This window comes from Gekko japonicus, unplaced genomic scaffold (assembly GCF_001447785.1).
Source record: "Gekko japonicus isolate JY-2015 unplaced genomic scaffold, Gekko_japonicus_V1.1 scaffold448, whole genome shotgun sequence".
In the NCBI taxonomy this organism is placed as follows: Eukaryota; Metazoa; Chordata; class Lepidosauria; order Squamata; family Gekkonidae; genus Gekko; species Gekko japonicus.
In genome coordinates, this window is record NW_015172018.1 from 574,360 (window position 1) to 587,554 (window position 13,195).

Here is a 13,195-nt window from a genome sequence, read left to right on the forward strand (position 1 = left end):
AGAAACAGCCACGCTGAGCATACAGAAAGTATGCCAGGTTCCAATCCAATGTCTTCCTCAATACAAATACTTTTTGTCTTGATGGTCCATCTGGGTCTTCTGTGGAAAAATCTGCATGCAAGAACAGCAGGGAATCAGTGCATGATTCTCATAGGTTTTCCCCAAAAAACCTACTTGGGTTTTCTGCCTGATAAAATGTTTTCCACTTGGCGTACCTCATCCACAAGAGACATTCCAAAAGGACACCTGTGGAGGATACATGTTTCAGCAAAGGAGAACAGAGTAGTCCAAATTCTGAACTAAAGAACTCCAAATTCTGCACTCAGAATAAAGCATACAAATGTGCATAATGCTTTATTTGCATGATTTATTTCGATTTGCTTGTCTTGGCATGGAGTGGCTGAAAGGCACAGATGCAATGAGAAAATCGGAAGATGGGGAGGAGATAAAAAGTTATACTCTTATACGCAAAGCTATACCTTTGCTTTGGGGAGCAAGCACAGTGATGCCCAAATGGGTACTCGTGGGCAGCATGGTACCTGCCAAAGCGTTTTGTGGAACCGGTTGCTTCTTCCTAAAAACACCTCTTCCCCAAAGCAAATAACCAGTCCTAATATTCTTCACCTCAATGGAGCACAATGTGCTTCAGAAAAACCCAGGAAGTATAATCTTTGAGTCTGCAGGGAGAAGCCTTTTGCAAATAGTTAAATCATAGATTAACACTTGGCTTGGAACCTCCCGACGGTTCTTAACTGTCCCCCATGGCATTCATTTTGTGATTGGCCCCAACTCTGATGGCAGGCATGTCTTGGTGGTACCTACTACTTTTTTCTCACGATTCTAGAAGTCTCCACTGGCTCATGAAGACTGGGGACTCCTGCACTACAAGCTCTCTCTTTTAAACCAGCAACTTCCTACAAATGCTGATGTCCTCAAAAGCCAATGTGTAAAGCAAGAACTTTTCCTCAGAGTGGCTCATCCAGGTGTATACAGTCCCCTTCCTTAATGCCCCTGCGGTGGCTCAAGTGGTTAAGACGCTGAACTGCAGGCTGTGGAAGGTCAGTAGTTCAGCGGTTCAAGACCCGGGTGCCGCAAGACAGGGTGAGCTCCTGTCTCTAGCTCCAGCTCCTGCCAACCTAGCAGTTCGAAAGCAAGAAATTGCAAGTAGATAAATAGGGACCACTTCGGTGGGAAGGTAACAGCGTTCCGTGCGCCTTGGTGTTTAGTCATGCCGGCCACATGACCACGGAAACGTCTTCGGACAGCGCTGGCTCTTCGGCTTTGAAACGGAGATGAGCACCGCAACCCTAGAGTCGGATTCGACTGGCTTTCGAGCAAGGGAACCTTTACCTTTAATGAGACCATTGGTGATCCGCTGAGTAAGTGTTGGCTATACAAGCTGAAAATTGCCTCAGGGCAGCTTTAACCTACACTTCCAATTTCACCAAGATATTCAAGAGCTTTAGGAATGAAAACATAGTCTACTTGTCAAATGCTGACCTCGGACTGGCATGCACTCCTTTTTTTTCCTCTCTCCTTGCAGAAACTACTTTATGAGGTGAAACATTACTACAGTGACCTCCTTTTCTCACTCTATATTTAAGAACATTCTGGGTCACAGAAGTTATCAGAAACTGCAGTTGCCACTCATTGGCAGGCAAAAAGAAATATGTCTTTACTCAATACATAATGATATTGTGGAATTCACTGCAAGGGGATGTAACGATAGCCATGACTATGTTGTTGCTGTTGTTGTTGTTCAGTTGCACAGTCGAGTCCGACTCTTCGTGAACCCATGGACCATATCACGTCATGACTATAGATAGCTTTAAAAACATAAAGGAACAGATCCGTGGAAGAGAGGTCCATCAATGGCTATTAGCAATGGTTACTAAAGAGAACCTCCATGCTCAGGGGCAGTGTATTTCTGAGTATCAGTGCTAGGAGGCAACTTCCTCCAGAGCAACTGACTGGTTGCTGTGTGAAATAGAATGCTGGACTAAATGGACCACTGGTCTGATTCAGCCGGATGAGCCACACATCTCTTAAAAGTATACCAGTTCAATTTTGTATTGCTCTGTCTACAATACAAATAAACCAGTTTTGAAAACCAATTTAGCAGAACAATGACAATAACTGACCCCTGAGGGTGCTAATAATCTGTTCTCAGATTCCCTAGGTTCCTTAGGAGAACTACAGGACCCAAGAATCATACAGAGAAAAACTGAACCTGGTTTTACTTTTCTGATCTCTACACATTCTTTTCCCTTCTTCCCTTCAAGGCTTACTCCCACTGAAGCTAACCACACTTTCATCTGATTACTGTATGCAAGATTTTTGTTCGCTTTATCTCTCCTGCTGTTATCACGTAGACAAAGTAAATGCATCTAATTTAACGGTCAAGATGAGATACCTCAAGATTTGGGTAAGATTTGTCTTCTTACCTAATCCAGACATGAGTCTGCTTTGGCACTGTGGGCTGTCTTTTACCCTGAGGGGAAAACCTGGGCGATGATTAGTCTGTGGGAAAAGCTGCCTCAACCACTTTTTTCACATTTTCTGGCTAAAGCCTAGAGAAGGGAAAGGAAACACTGTCCCTTCCCCAGGAGCTCTACAGATAGGTAATTCAAAGGAGAAAACTTGGCCCAAGTTTACATCTGGTCCTGTGATTCGCCTGCAAATGCCAGGTTTGAAAGTGAGGATTCAGCAATTTGAGTTCTTGCAGCCCAGACTATAATAGTCCGTGTCAGCTCACACACCTGACAGACATCAATAGGAAGCTAAGGTAGAATGAACAATCTAGACGGTTCACTTTGCAGAGTAATTACAGGAGAAGCAACCACTTCTTTCAGGGGAAAGACCAGTGTGTGTGGGGGGGGGGGTCTTGCTCGTCTACAAAACTCTATTCTCCCAGATTATCATCACACTGGCAAAATGGAGGCACGGGAACCTGCTGATGGGACTGGATGCGCCCATACTCTAGTGGTTTCCCTCAGGACAGTCAGATCTTCAAAGGCTGCTCATTAGCCCAAGGAACTAAACCTTCCACAGAAGAGAATCAACTGAGGCCTACAAAGCAAGAGTTTTCCTCACAGCTCCCTCAAGTTTCAGCCACATGATTTCCCACCACCACCACCACCAGCTACTAATAAAGGATTGCGTTCACAGGTCTTTCAAGAAGTGTCTTTCCCACTTTTAAAAGGAAAAGAGGAGACAGACAGACAGAGACAGACAGACAGACAGACAGACAGATGGGCCATCCCGGCAGTTGACAACACAAAACATGCTGTACCTGCAAGGTTCTCCTGCTTGGGGCAAATTCCTTTCGTAGGTGTGAGAAGACGGTCTTCTTCATCGGGTGTGACTTGGATCCCGATTTCCACTGGCTCTGACACTTTCCTGAGCTCGGCGCGCGACGAAGGGGGAGGACTGCTCTTATCCAGGTTCTTTTCATAGCAGATGCCACCCGTGCCGTTGCACTGCTTCTTCTTGTGCTCTATAAAAACCAAGATGTCTCCCAGGGGGAAGTTCATCTGACACTGTCCACAGGTTAATAAGTCGGGGTCTGCTCCGCCCGCCGCAATGCCGAGGCCGACTGGATCCCCGAGCGCTAGGCTCTCTTCCTCGTGGCTGATGGCCGCTTCCACATGGTCAGCCTCTGCTTTATGTGGGTAAGCAGAATAAAAGATGAGGGTCGGGGAAAAGGGGCGGGAAAAAACAGAGGAAAGAATTGAGAGCAATTTGTTTAAAGATTTATAAGACCTGAATGAGAACAGGATTATTTTTTTTCTAAAAACCTGATAATATCTGTGCTCTGTTCCCCCCCCCCCCCCAATCTCCACAAATGATTTAAATACATTTTGCAACCCAGGTCTGTCTGCAAAACAAAATAGGTAGATCTGATGTGGCTTTCCTGTCTGAACCTTCCACCTACCCCACAGCAACGCATACATAAGTAGTAAAGACCTGTTATGAGTGCGTTGAGAACTGTAACCGGTATGATCCGGTGGACAGGAAAATAGACAGGAACAACCGTTCAAGTCCTAACAGTTCAGAGCCACGGACCCTACTGCGCGACCCCCTACCCAAGTCACTCATTCTTAGCTTCACTTCCTTCATCTATAAAACAGAAACAATACTGATCTACTTGACAGAAGTGTTGTAGGGATACAAGAGGGTTTTTTGATACATTTGGCACATTAAAAACGTTACTAGTACAGAAACCACCTTGGGTATTCTCGGAACAGCAGTCTTCAAAATAAACCACTCTGCAACACCTTTCCCCCCCCCTTTTTACAACTGACAATGCAATCCAACACAGAATTCCATCTTTCTAAAGCAAGTGAAATCAATGAACTTAGAAGAGCATTAACTCTGCTTAGGTCTGCAGTGTAAGTCTTGTTACACCTATTATCCTTTTACAATTTGTCTCATCTTCCTGTTTCTGCTATCCCTCCCTCCTTCTCACCAACCCCAAAATGTTTATTATATTGGATACACTTCAGGTGGGGCCTGGAGATCTCCCGCTTTGACAACTGATCCCCAGCTGACAGAGATCACCTCCCCTGGAGAAAATGGCTGCTTTGGAGGGTGGACTCTATATGTCATTGTACCCTGCTGAGGCCCCTCCCCTCCCCAAACCCCACCCCCAACCCAGGCCTGGCAACCCTAATACACTTCCACTACCTGCTACCACCAACCCAAAGCCTGTACTAGCGAGTGTTTGGCCAATGCAAGAATAGCCAGGATCGGTCTCCTAGAGATAGCCTCAGGGCTGAAAGAAAAAGAACTGGTGCTGGAATGTCCAAAGCATTTGATGAGAAGTAAGCACCTGTTCAAAATACCTGGGCAGGAAAGGCCACCTTTGAACAAGAGATGCATCTGCATAGGCCTCAATGAAAAATACACACGCTTCTCTGCAGCTGAACAAAACCTGTTCATTTATAACTTCAAGGCAGGCTGTTGCCATCTTTAGGCCTCATTGGACATGCAGGCCTCATTCAAAAGGCAGTTTGGCCTGAACTTCCAGTGAAAGATCAGTTTGGCGTGAACTTCCAGTGTGAACAGAGAAGGCCACAATACTTTTGCGGCTGTCTGGGCCTGCCTTTCCTTACAAAAGGAGACAATCCCAGGGAAAGAATTGTTCATCACTGCTGCCTACGCAAATTAACCTGTGTTGCGGGAAGGTGGAGGGAAAGTCTCCTGGAGCTAGGCTCCCCGTGCAGGTCATGGCCAGCTTCGGGAATGAGTCCCCACCCCGTTGCCAGGGCAGGCAATCTCCAGACAGGTAGCAGGTGTTGGCTGGATTCACCTTGGGTGGGAAGAGACACTCTTTTTTGTCCCTGCTTTCCCTTCAAACTACATATAGACAAACACAAACAATGCGCCTGGCTGAACTAGTGGTCGTACAGCCTGGATGACCTCCTGCTCACCATGCGTGGCAAGCAGTGGCCGTTTTGGAGTGCACCTCAGGAGGATCGGCATCTCATTTGACTAACCTGAGTACTTTCTCAACTGACAGCTGGGATGAAAACATATCTATCAAACTCTGAGGGGCTCTAGCTAGTCCAAATAGATCAATTGATTTTTAATATTACAAGCACAAGGCTGTGTTATACTGCCGCGTAATATGCAGATCACTAGTACCTTATGTACAAGCATGTGCACAGGTTTCCACAGCTACTTTTACAGGGAGAAGGTGCATGGAGGTCAGAGTCACCACACACAGACACACACACACACACGACGATTATGCATATCCAAAAACCTCATCTAACTGCAGAAACCTGTTTCGCAATCAGATTCCATTCTCTGCACTGGGATGTAAAAATTCATTTTTAAGGTGCTAAATTCTTTCTGGATTGCAGCCTAAATTTTCAACTCTGCACATAATTAGGTGTGATTTTCAAGAAAATATGTCTGCAAGCCCAGTTGGGAGTTAGTCCTATTGAAAGCGATGGGACTTACTTCTGTGTAAACGCGAGACAGTCAGGCTGTAGGACTGCAGGTAACACCTTTTTCAAGAGTAACAGCAGCAGCATGTAGGCAGTTACTAAGCATTTTCCTATTAGGCAGCAGTTCTGTTGTGTCACACACACTCGCCTCCCCCCCACCCCCAGTATCTGCTGAACCCAAAACGGCAACAGTCTCTCAAACACCCTTTTTTTAATCTTCTTTTCAGTTAATCTGCAGGCAGCCCTGATGGCTCAGGAAGAAGTTAACTTGAACAAACAGCTGAGATGAGCAACCACATTTAATCAACCAAAAGCAAAAATTAACAAAAATGCAAACGATATTGCAAATTAAACATTTTAAACAAATGGAATTAAGCCCAATTTTATTTGGCAAACCTACAGCCCAACCCTGTGCATATTTAAGTTGAAGAATAAGTCCCACTGAATTCAACAGAACATAAAGATGACAGCCTCCATTTCTTAGTCTCATCAAATTATCTTGGGATGCAGTACTAGCAACACTATAAATTCTCAGATCAAAATTCTCAATGGGTTTTTGTGAAACTTAAAAATCAGATAGAGCTCCAATTACCTACATGGTCTGAAGGGACCCCCCACACACACAAATAACTGTATGGTTGCTCTGAAAGAGGGCTATGTGACACCTCTTGGTCAATTTAAATAAACAGGTATTTGGGAAAACTTAGGTTCACAAAACATACGAATGCAAACTATGCAGCTTATTCACAGGATGCCATGCGATGAATTTGAGGGGGGTATTTATGTCCACTACAGTGTAATTGAAAAACCACACGAAACCCAGTCTTCAATAAGGTAGAATTCCCATTGGCTGGCAGGGTTTTGCTTTGAAAACATTTTTTTTATCATTTGGCGTGATCAATACACAAAGAACTAACAGCATGTAAATAAAAGAGATGAGCCACCGAAGTTTTATCAAGAGAAGGGAACAGTAAAGCTCTGTGGGGCGAAAAACCCAACACATGGAAACACTGGCATTGGTGATTCGTTTCCGAATTTCCTGGAGACCAAAAAGCAGCAGGACAAAGTGAAACACTTGTCATAATTCTGAATTGCCACTGCTGAAGAGAACACAGGAATTTGGCCCTAATATTTAAAAAGAACGGCAGGCACCAACATGGTTTTTAAAGAGGGAAAGCTCCTATCTAACTAGGAGGCCAATTTCACAGTTTCAGCTGAGAAAACGATTAGAGGTCAAAACAGACCCAGCTTCTTTTTCCAAAAGAAATTGTTAATTAGTACATGAATCATACATATCATAATCTGCATCACTGCCCACTAAGCATATGCATTACATGTATACACACACACACACGTGAAGTATCAGATCTTGGCGCTTGTTACATTCACAGCGGTTCACATTACGGCCCACGCCATCGCCCTTTACAATCCACAGAGGTGTGCGAACGTACAGAATAGAAGACACACTTATACAAAAGCTTTTGAGTTTGCTGCACTTGCTTGCAGCCAAATTAATCCACTAGGTAACTCAACTCCAGGCATAATGCACGGTGTGCGAAACCCATTAATTACTTCCCCCCCAATCCCTTCCTCTAAGTTTACTTTAAAAGCAGTCGGTAGACAATGCGACGTAATTAATTTACCAATTTATTTTATGAAAAGACGCTTTGCCATCGTGAAAATGTAATCATAACCCTGGCGCTGAGCGGGAAGTGAGTGGATTTCTGTGCGAATGGTTTGTCACAATGCAAAAGGTAATTATTTAGTGCTTCTGTTCCCTTTAATGATCTAACATTGAGCAATACTGTTTATATTGAAGAGAGCTTGCACCTTTAATTACCAATTACATATACATAATTTTAGAGCCAAAAGGGAAAGGGAGAAAAAATACCAGTGCCGTGAAAAGGCTCCTTTAGACATCGTGCGCACTGATTCTCAAAAAGAATCCCTTTTAGGTGGAAGCAGACTGTCAAAATATTAAAACACGCACACGCCAGAAGAGATAAGGTAAGGAACTGCAAGTAGAGTCAGCAGCACAGCTGAACTGAGCCAAGGTACAGCCAAAGAACACAGCAGAGAGCCTGGAGAAGCCAGGAGGTGGGCAAGAGGAAATCCAAAAATGCCTCTTAGTAAATTCCTGTAACCATCCCGCCCTGCCTTGCAGTTCGATATGCATATCAAATTACACCGGCTTCATTACAGCAAATATACTGATAGTTTGGGGGATTTTTTAAAAATCCTTTTTTAAAAAACATCAGAATTATTTTTTTAATGGGGAAAGAAACTGAAAGGGGGGGAGGAAGAGCAAAAAGAAGTGAAAAAACACCACAACCCTTGCTAAGCTTCTAGACCCTCTCTATGAAGCACCAAAATCTCCTTCAGTTGTCGGCAACTGAATTGTTCCAAATTTTCTTTTCATTTCTCTAACTAATAGTTTAAATAGCCTCAGAAGGAATATATATGAAGTTTTTTAACAAAACAAAAAAAGAATGCCTTCCGTATTTTGCAAGGCAGTTCAGGAATCAAGAGTTCTTAAGCTCCCCGGTAGCTTCCCCCCTCCCTTTATCTACCCAGCTTGGCATCTCTTACTGCGATGGTCTCACTTGCGTTTGACCGTAATTAGTTAAAGTCTGCCTGTGCCCATTCATATGGAATCCTCCCCTCCCCCTCTGCCCCCACCCAAGCAGTCTGCAATGGCATTTTTTTAAAATAACATCTGGTATCCTTTTCATTCTTTGGCAGTCTTCACAGTTGACGAAATCAGCTTTACATTTTCTCCCTGCACAAAACCCTCTCAAATGGTAGCGGCTGTTTTCTAAAGAATCCCCCTCCCCAAAAAAGTTTTCTTTGAAGTTATTTTAATTCTTTTTTTTTAGTTTAATAACCTCATTTTAAAAAAAACAGGCTGACAAACTAAGTTATAAATAAATTATGTCTGTAGCATAAATTTATCTGTAGCCACAATCTATAACCTGCTCACTCCAGAGCAGGTCTATTGACTTCAATGGCATCGCTCTAGAATGAATGGGTTCTGGAACGGTACCTCCACATCAACAAGTCACCGGGCCTTATAAAGAAAAGGACCATCTATTTGGGGGTAGTATACTTAGGTAAATACTTGTGCCTTTACACCCAGATGCAAATTCCCATTTGTTAACCCTTTCATATTCCTACAGTCCATCCACCCAAAAATGATGCTTGCAGGTGCAGACACAAAATATATAAGAACGTATGAAGCATACTGACTGAGGCCATTTGTCCTGTCAGTGCATGATTGTCTATTCTGAGTAACAATGGCTATCCAGGGTATAAGACAAGATCTTTTCCCAACATCTGCTACAAAATATCCTTTTAACCAGAGATGCCAAGAATTGAACCTGGGGCATTCTGCATGTGCTCGTTTCCAGCCACAGCCTGATGAGGAGCACAAAAACTGGCAGGGACTTATGAAAAAGCGGTAGTCATTGATCTGTGCTAAAAACCGTAAGTCTACACTGAAATCAAGATATCATACTTGGAGACAAATACACAAAGCTCACTACAATTTCCAACAGAACTGACTGGGTTTGGTCTAACTTCTCTGGGCTACAATCATGAATTCTAAGGTTTCAGCGGGATTTAAAGCTATGTTCTTGTCTGAAGAAAGAATGAATTATTCACTTCAAGTTTTCCTTCGCGAATTTTAAGACAGCTTGCTTTGGCTTCCCACAGTCAACTAAAATCAAGTGCAGTATGCATGTACATAACCCCTAGGGCCATTCAAGGGAAGGTTACCTATTTGGGGGTCCTTAACCTAGGAGACACTACATGCCCACCTAATATTCACACAGAGAGAAACAGAAAATACTTCCACTGTGCACATTCCATTATTTTTAAAAATACTATTTAACAGAAAATCATATAATTATATTTCAAAATGTCTTGTAGCTCCTATGGCCCACTATCACATGAAAGGAATGGTCCTGGAGGAAGCCTGGGTAGGATTCGTATTGGACGAGGGCTCCAGAGGCTGTCAATTCCTCAAGTAATTCCTCACAAACTCTATGGGCCAGCTCTGACGCAATGAAGTATTAAAAGTGTGCCTTCAGTTTCAATGGATTGAGAGAGGATGCAGTTCAAAAGTTTAATCATCACAGGATTCTTCATTACAAGTTGCGAAAACTGGTAACACTAACTGCCCTACTTTTAGGGTGGTGATATATATAGATATATATATAATTAGGATGAGGTAAGATGACAAGGATCGTAAGTGGCCAGCTTGCAACTTTACATGGTTTCAAGTGGGTAGCCGTGTTAGTCTGTAGCAGCACAACAAAATTCAAGTCCGTTAGCACCTCAAAGACCAGCAGAATTTTCCAGGGTATAAGCTTATACCCTGGGAAATCTTGTTGGTCTTTAAGATGCTGGTGGTGGAAAGTGCCATCAAGTTTTAGCCCACTTACGGAGACCCCGTAGATTTTTCGAGACATTCAGAGATGATTTGCCATTGCCTGCCTCCGCATAGCAGCACTGGACTTGCTTAGTGGTCTACCATCTAAATACCAACTAGAGCCAACCCTGCTTACCTTCTGAGATGGGACACGACTGGGCTAGCCGGGGCCATTCAGGTCAGAGCAAGCTGCTACTGTACTCAAATTTTGTTCTCTTAGCACAGTTTTGATCTCTTTCACAAGGAGCACGCTGGTTTAGAGGGGCCACCAGCCATGGGTCAAGAAGACTTGGATAGCAATGGAAATATTTCTCTTCGGCTTCTACAGACTTTGAATCAAGCTCCTCAGATACAATGCAGGAGCAAAGCACACATTTAACAGAGAGCTACAGCTCATCACAGGTCCCTGACAAACATACCTGTACAATGCACGTGTTCATTGTATTCTCATTTTCAGACGCATCCCTCAAAATTGTGATATATGAACCGAGGTCATGTTTAGAATTAAACATTTAAGCTATACTAATATGGCAGAAATTTAAATGGGGGGAAACAAATTATTCCTATTCCCATTTCTAGCCTTATCACTAGAAACATGGGGGGGGGGGGGTTAAGGAAAGGATCAAGACAATGCATTGTATTGGGGGGGGGCAATGTTTTTTGCAGCTTCCTCACCTAGGTCCAAGTTCTGCATGGCATTTTATGCATGTTCTGCATGGCATTTTATATTTCCAAGTTCTGTATGGCATGCGAGAGGCCAGACGCTGATAAGAATGCTGCTGCTACAGTTATATACAGAAGCACTAGCGGGTGCTGCCATCGCCATGGGTACTGTAAGGTTGGTTACCATGTAAATCTCTTCACAGACCCAGATGAGCAGGCTGCAGATTAACAGGATCTGACTGCGTTTTGTAATGATGAACTGATGAATCATGCAGCAGTTGCCAGCTGCACCCCTCTATAGGGAAATCCTAACTTCAAAAGGTATATTAGGCGGTCTCCCGCTCTGCCCTATGCAAGAGTCTCCCAGTACACTCAGGATCTCCCAGATGCTATGCCCAGAATTCTCCATCTCGGTTATGCAAAGAGAATAAAAGCCCTCCGTTGAAAAGTTTTACTCTGACGCTGTCTTGGGGACGAGGGAAGACACTGCCGGGTCTTTTCAAATGGTGCCTTCCATCAGAAGTGGCATCACTCCTACCGCAACCGATCTTTTTAGAATAACATGACTGAACCTAAGGTATCAGCCACATAGTGACCGTTCTGAAGGTATCACGACACCAAATGTGGGAAGCTTTGATCTGTCAACTGCCGCTCCTGTACCGATATTCAGTCTGAAAATTCGTCTAATTCTGGGAAGTTTCACATTTAAAGATTTCGTTAGGTCTGAACTTCACAATACGATACGTGTCATCCCCCCCCATTCTGTATGCCCCCCCCCCCAAATGTTGGGTTTTGATTTTGGGGTTTGTTTAGTAAACATTCTGATCTGCCAATATGGACAATTTCCATAAATTGTAAAGAAAGACCAGAAATGTCACCTACCAACAGGGTTGTACAGAACCCGGCTACAATATAACATTCAAAATTGTTTAACGCCAGCCATGGCAAGCCATGTGCAAAAGAGAACAGGTGTATCCGCAGACTCCTAAAGACCAGACCATCCGGCAAAGAAGAGCTGAAAGAGCTTTTTTTTTCCCATGCAAGAATCTTAAAACTGCTTAAAAACAGCCACCAAATCGCTAGCAGCAAACAAGAATCTTTCCCTGGACAACAAGAGGGAAGTTGTAGAAAACTTGTCTTTTTTTTTTTTTAATTACCTGACAAAGTATTGACAACTGGCAGACACCTATCTGAGTGTAGCCTAGTTTTGTGGGTTTGTAACTTTGCGGACTAAAGGCGGTAAACAATGAAGCAGACACAAAGCAGACATTGCTGAGAATGCGCCATCAAGCTTCACTTCAACATTCCACCTTTCAGTAAAGTGTATTCACATGTGGCACCAATCTGAGAGAGAGAGAGAACTCAAATGCACTTCTTACTGTTGTGTGAAAACGGTACAGTAGCAAGGAAGGGAGACAGTAGTTCGGTCTCCATCCCTCATTTATCCTTTTGGCCTTGCCCACCGAAGTCATGCCACGGAGATGCCAATCATTTCTAGCTTTCAAAGTGGCTACAGAATAAGACAGGCAATATTTTTGGCACAGTCCCTGCTTTGCGACTAAGCTGCTTTGCAAAGATCAGGCTTCAGATGTTAATGACTTCTAATTACTAAAGAAAGCCGACGGACTAACCAGCTTTTTTTTTTAAGGGACTGCCTTTCTCTTTAGACGAAAAGCATTTGCAAGAACCACACATTCCAGCACTCCTTTGCAAACCCGTAAGTCTTACACCTGTTTGAAGAACTGGCCACAATGGGGGGGGGGGGGGGGGGGGAAAACCCCCAGGTAAATGTTTCAAAATTCAGGGAAAAAACCCTTCGTGTAGAAAGAAGATGAAGCAAAAAGCGTAAACAGGAAGTTTTAAAAAAACCCACCATGCTCCAAAATGAACGATTTAAAACAAAATCAAAAAGCCCAGCAGACCAAGTGGTAGACTTAACTCTAAGGAGAGATGTTCTTCTATGGCCCGTGGTAAACCCAAGATTACCCCAGCTCTGGTTCCCTGAATCTCCAGCCTGAGACCTGTCTCTGCCCTTATTTAAATCAAAATCTACAGAACGTGCAGTGTAAATGGAACACGACTGATACACGTTTTGCTAAATAAACTAGTTGCTTAGGATGGGGGGGGGGGGAGGAGAAAAGGGAGGGGG

General features: G+C 43.6%; 1 protein-coding gene across 4 annotated transcripts in view; it reads right to left on the reverse strand.

Annotated features, from left to right (window-relative positions):
* The window catches only part of BCL11B (B-cell CLL/lymphoma 11B), a 167,446-nt gene that overhangs the window by 145,223 nt on the left and 9,028 nt on the right, over positions 1 to 13,195 (reverse strand). For 2 of the 4 annotated variants that reach the window (XM_015420485.1, XM_015420483.1), the window contains exon 2: positions 3,293 to 3,658. In XM_015420485.1, coding sequence (XP_015275971.1) covers positions 3,293 to 3,658 — 366 coding nt within the window. Of the gene's footprint in view, positions 1 to 3,292; positions 3,662 to 13,195 lie in introns of all 4 variants that reach the window. The other 2 variants (XM_015420484.1, XM_015420482.1) reach the window with 1 other exon arrangement.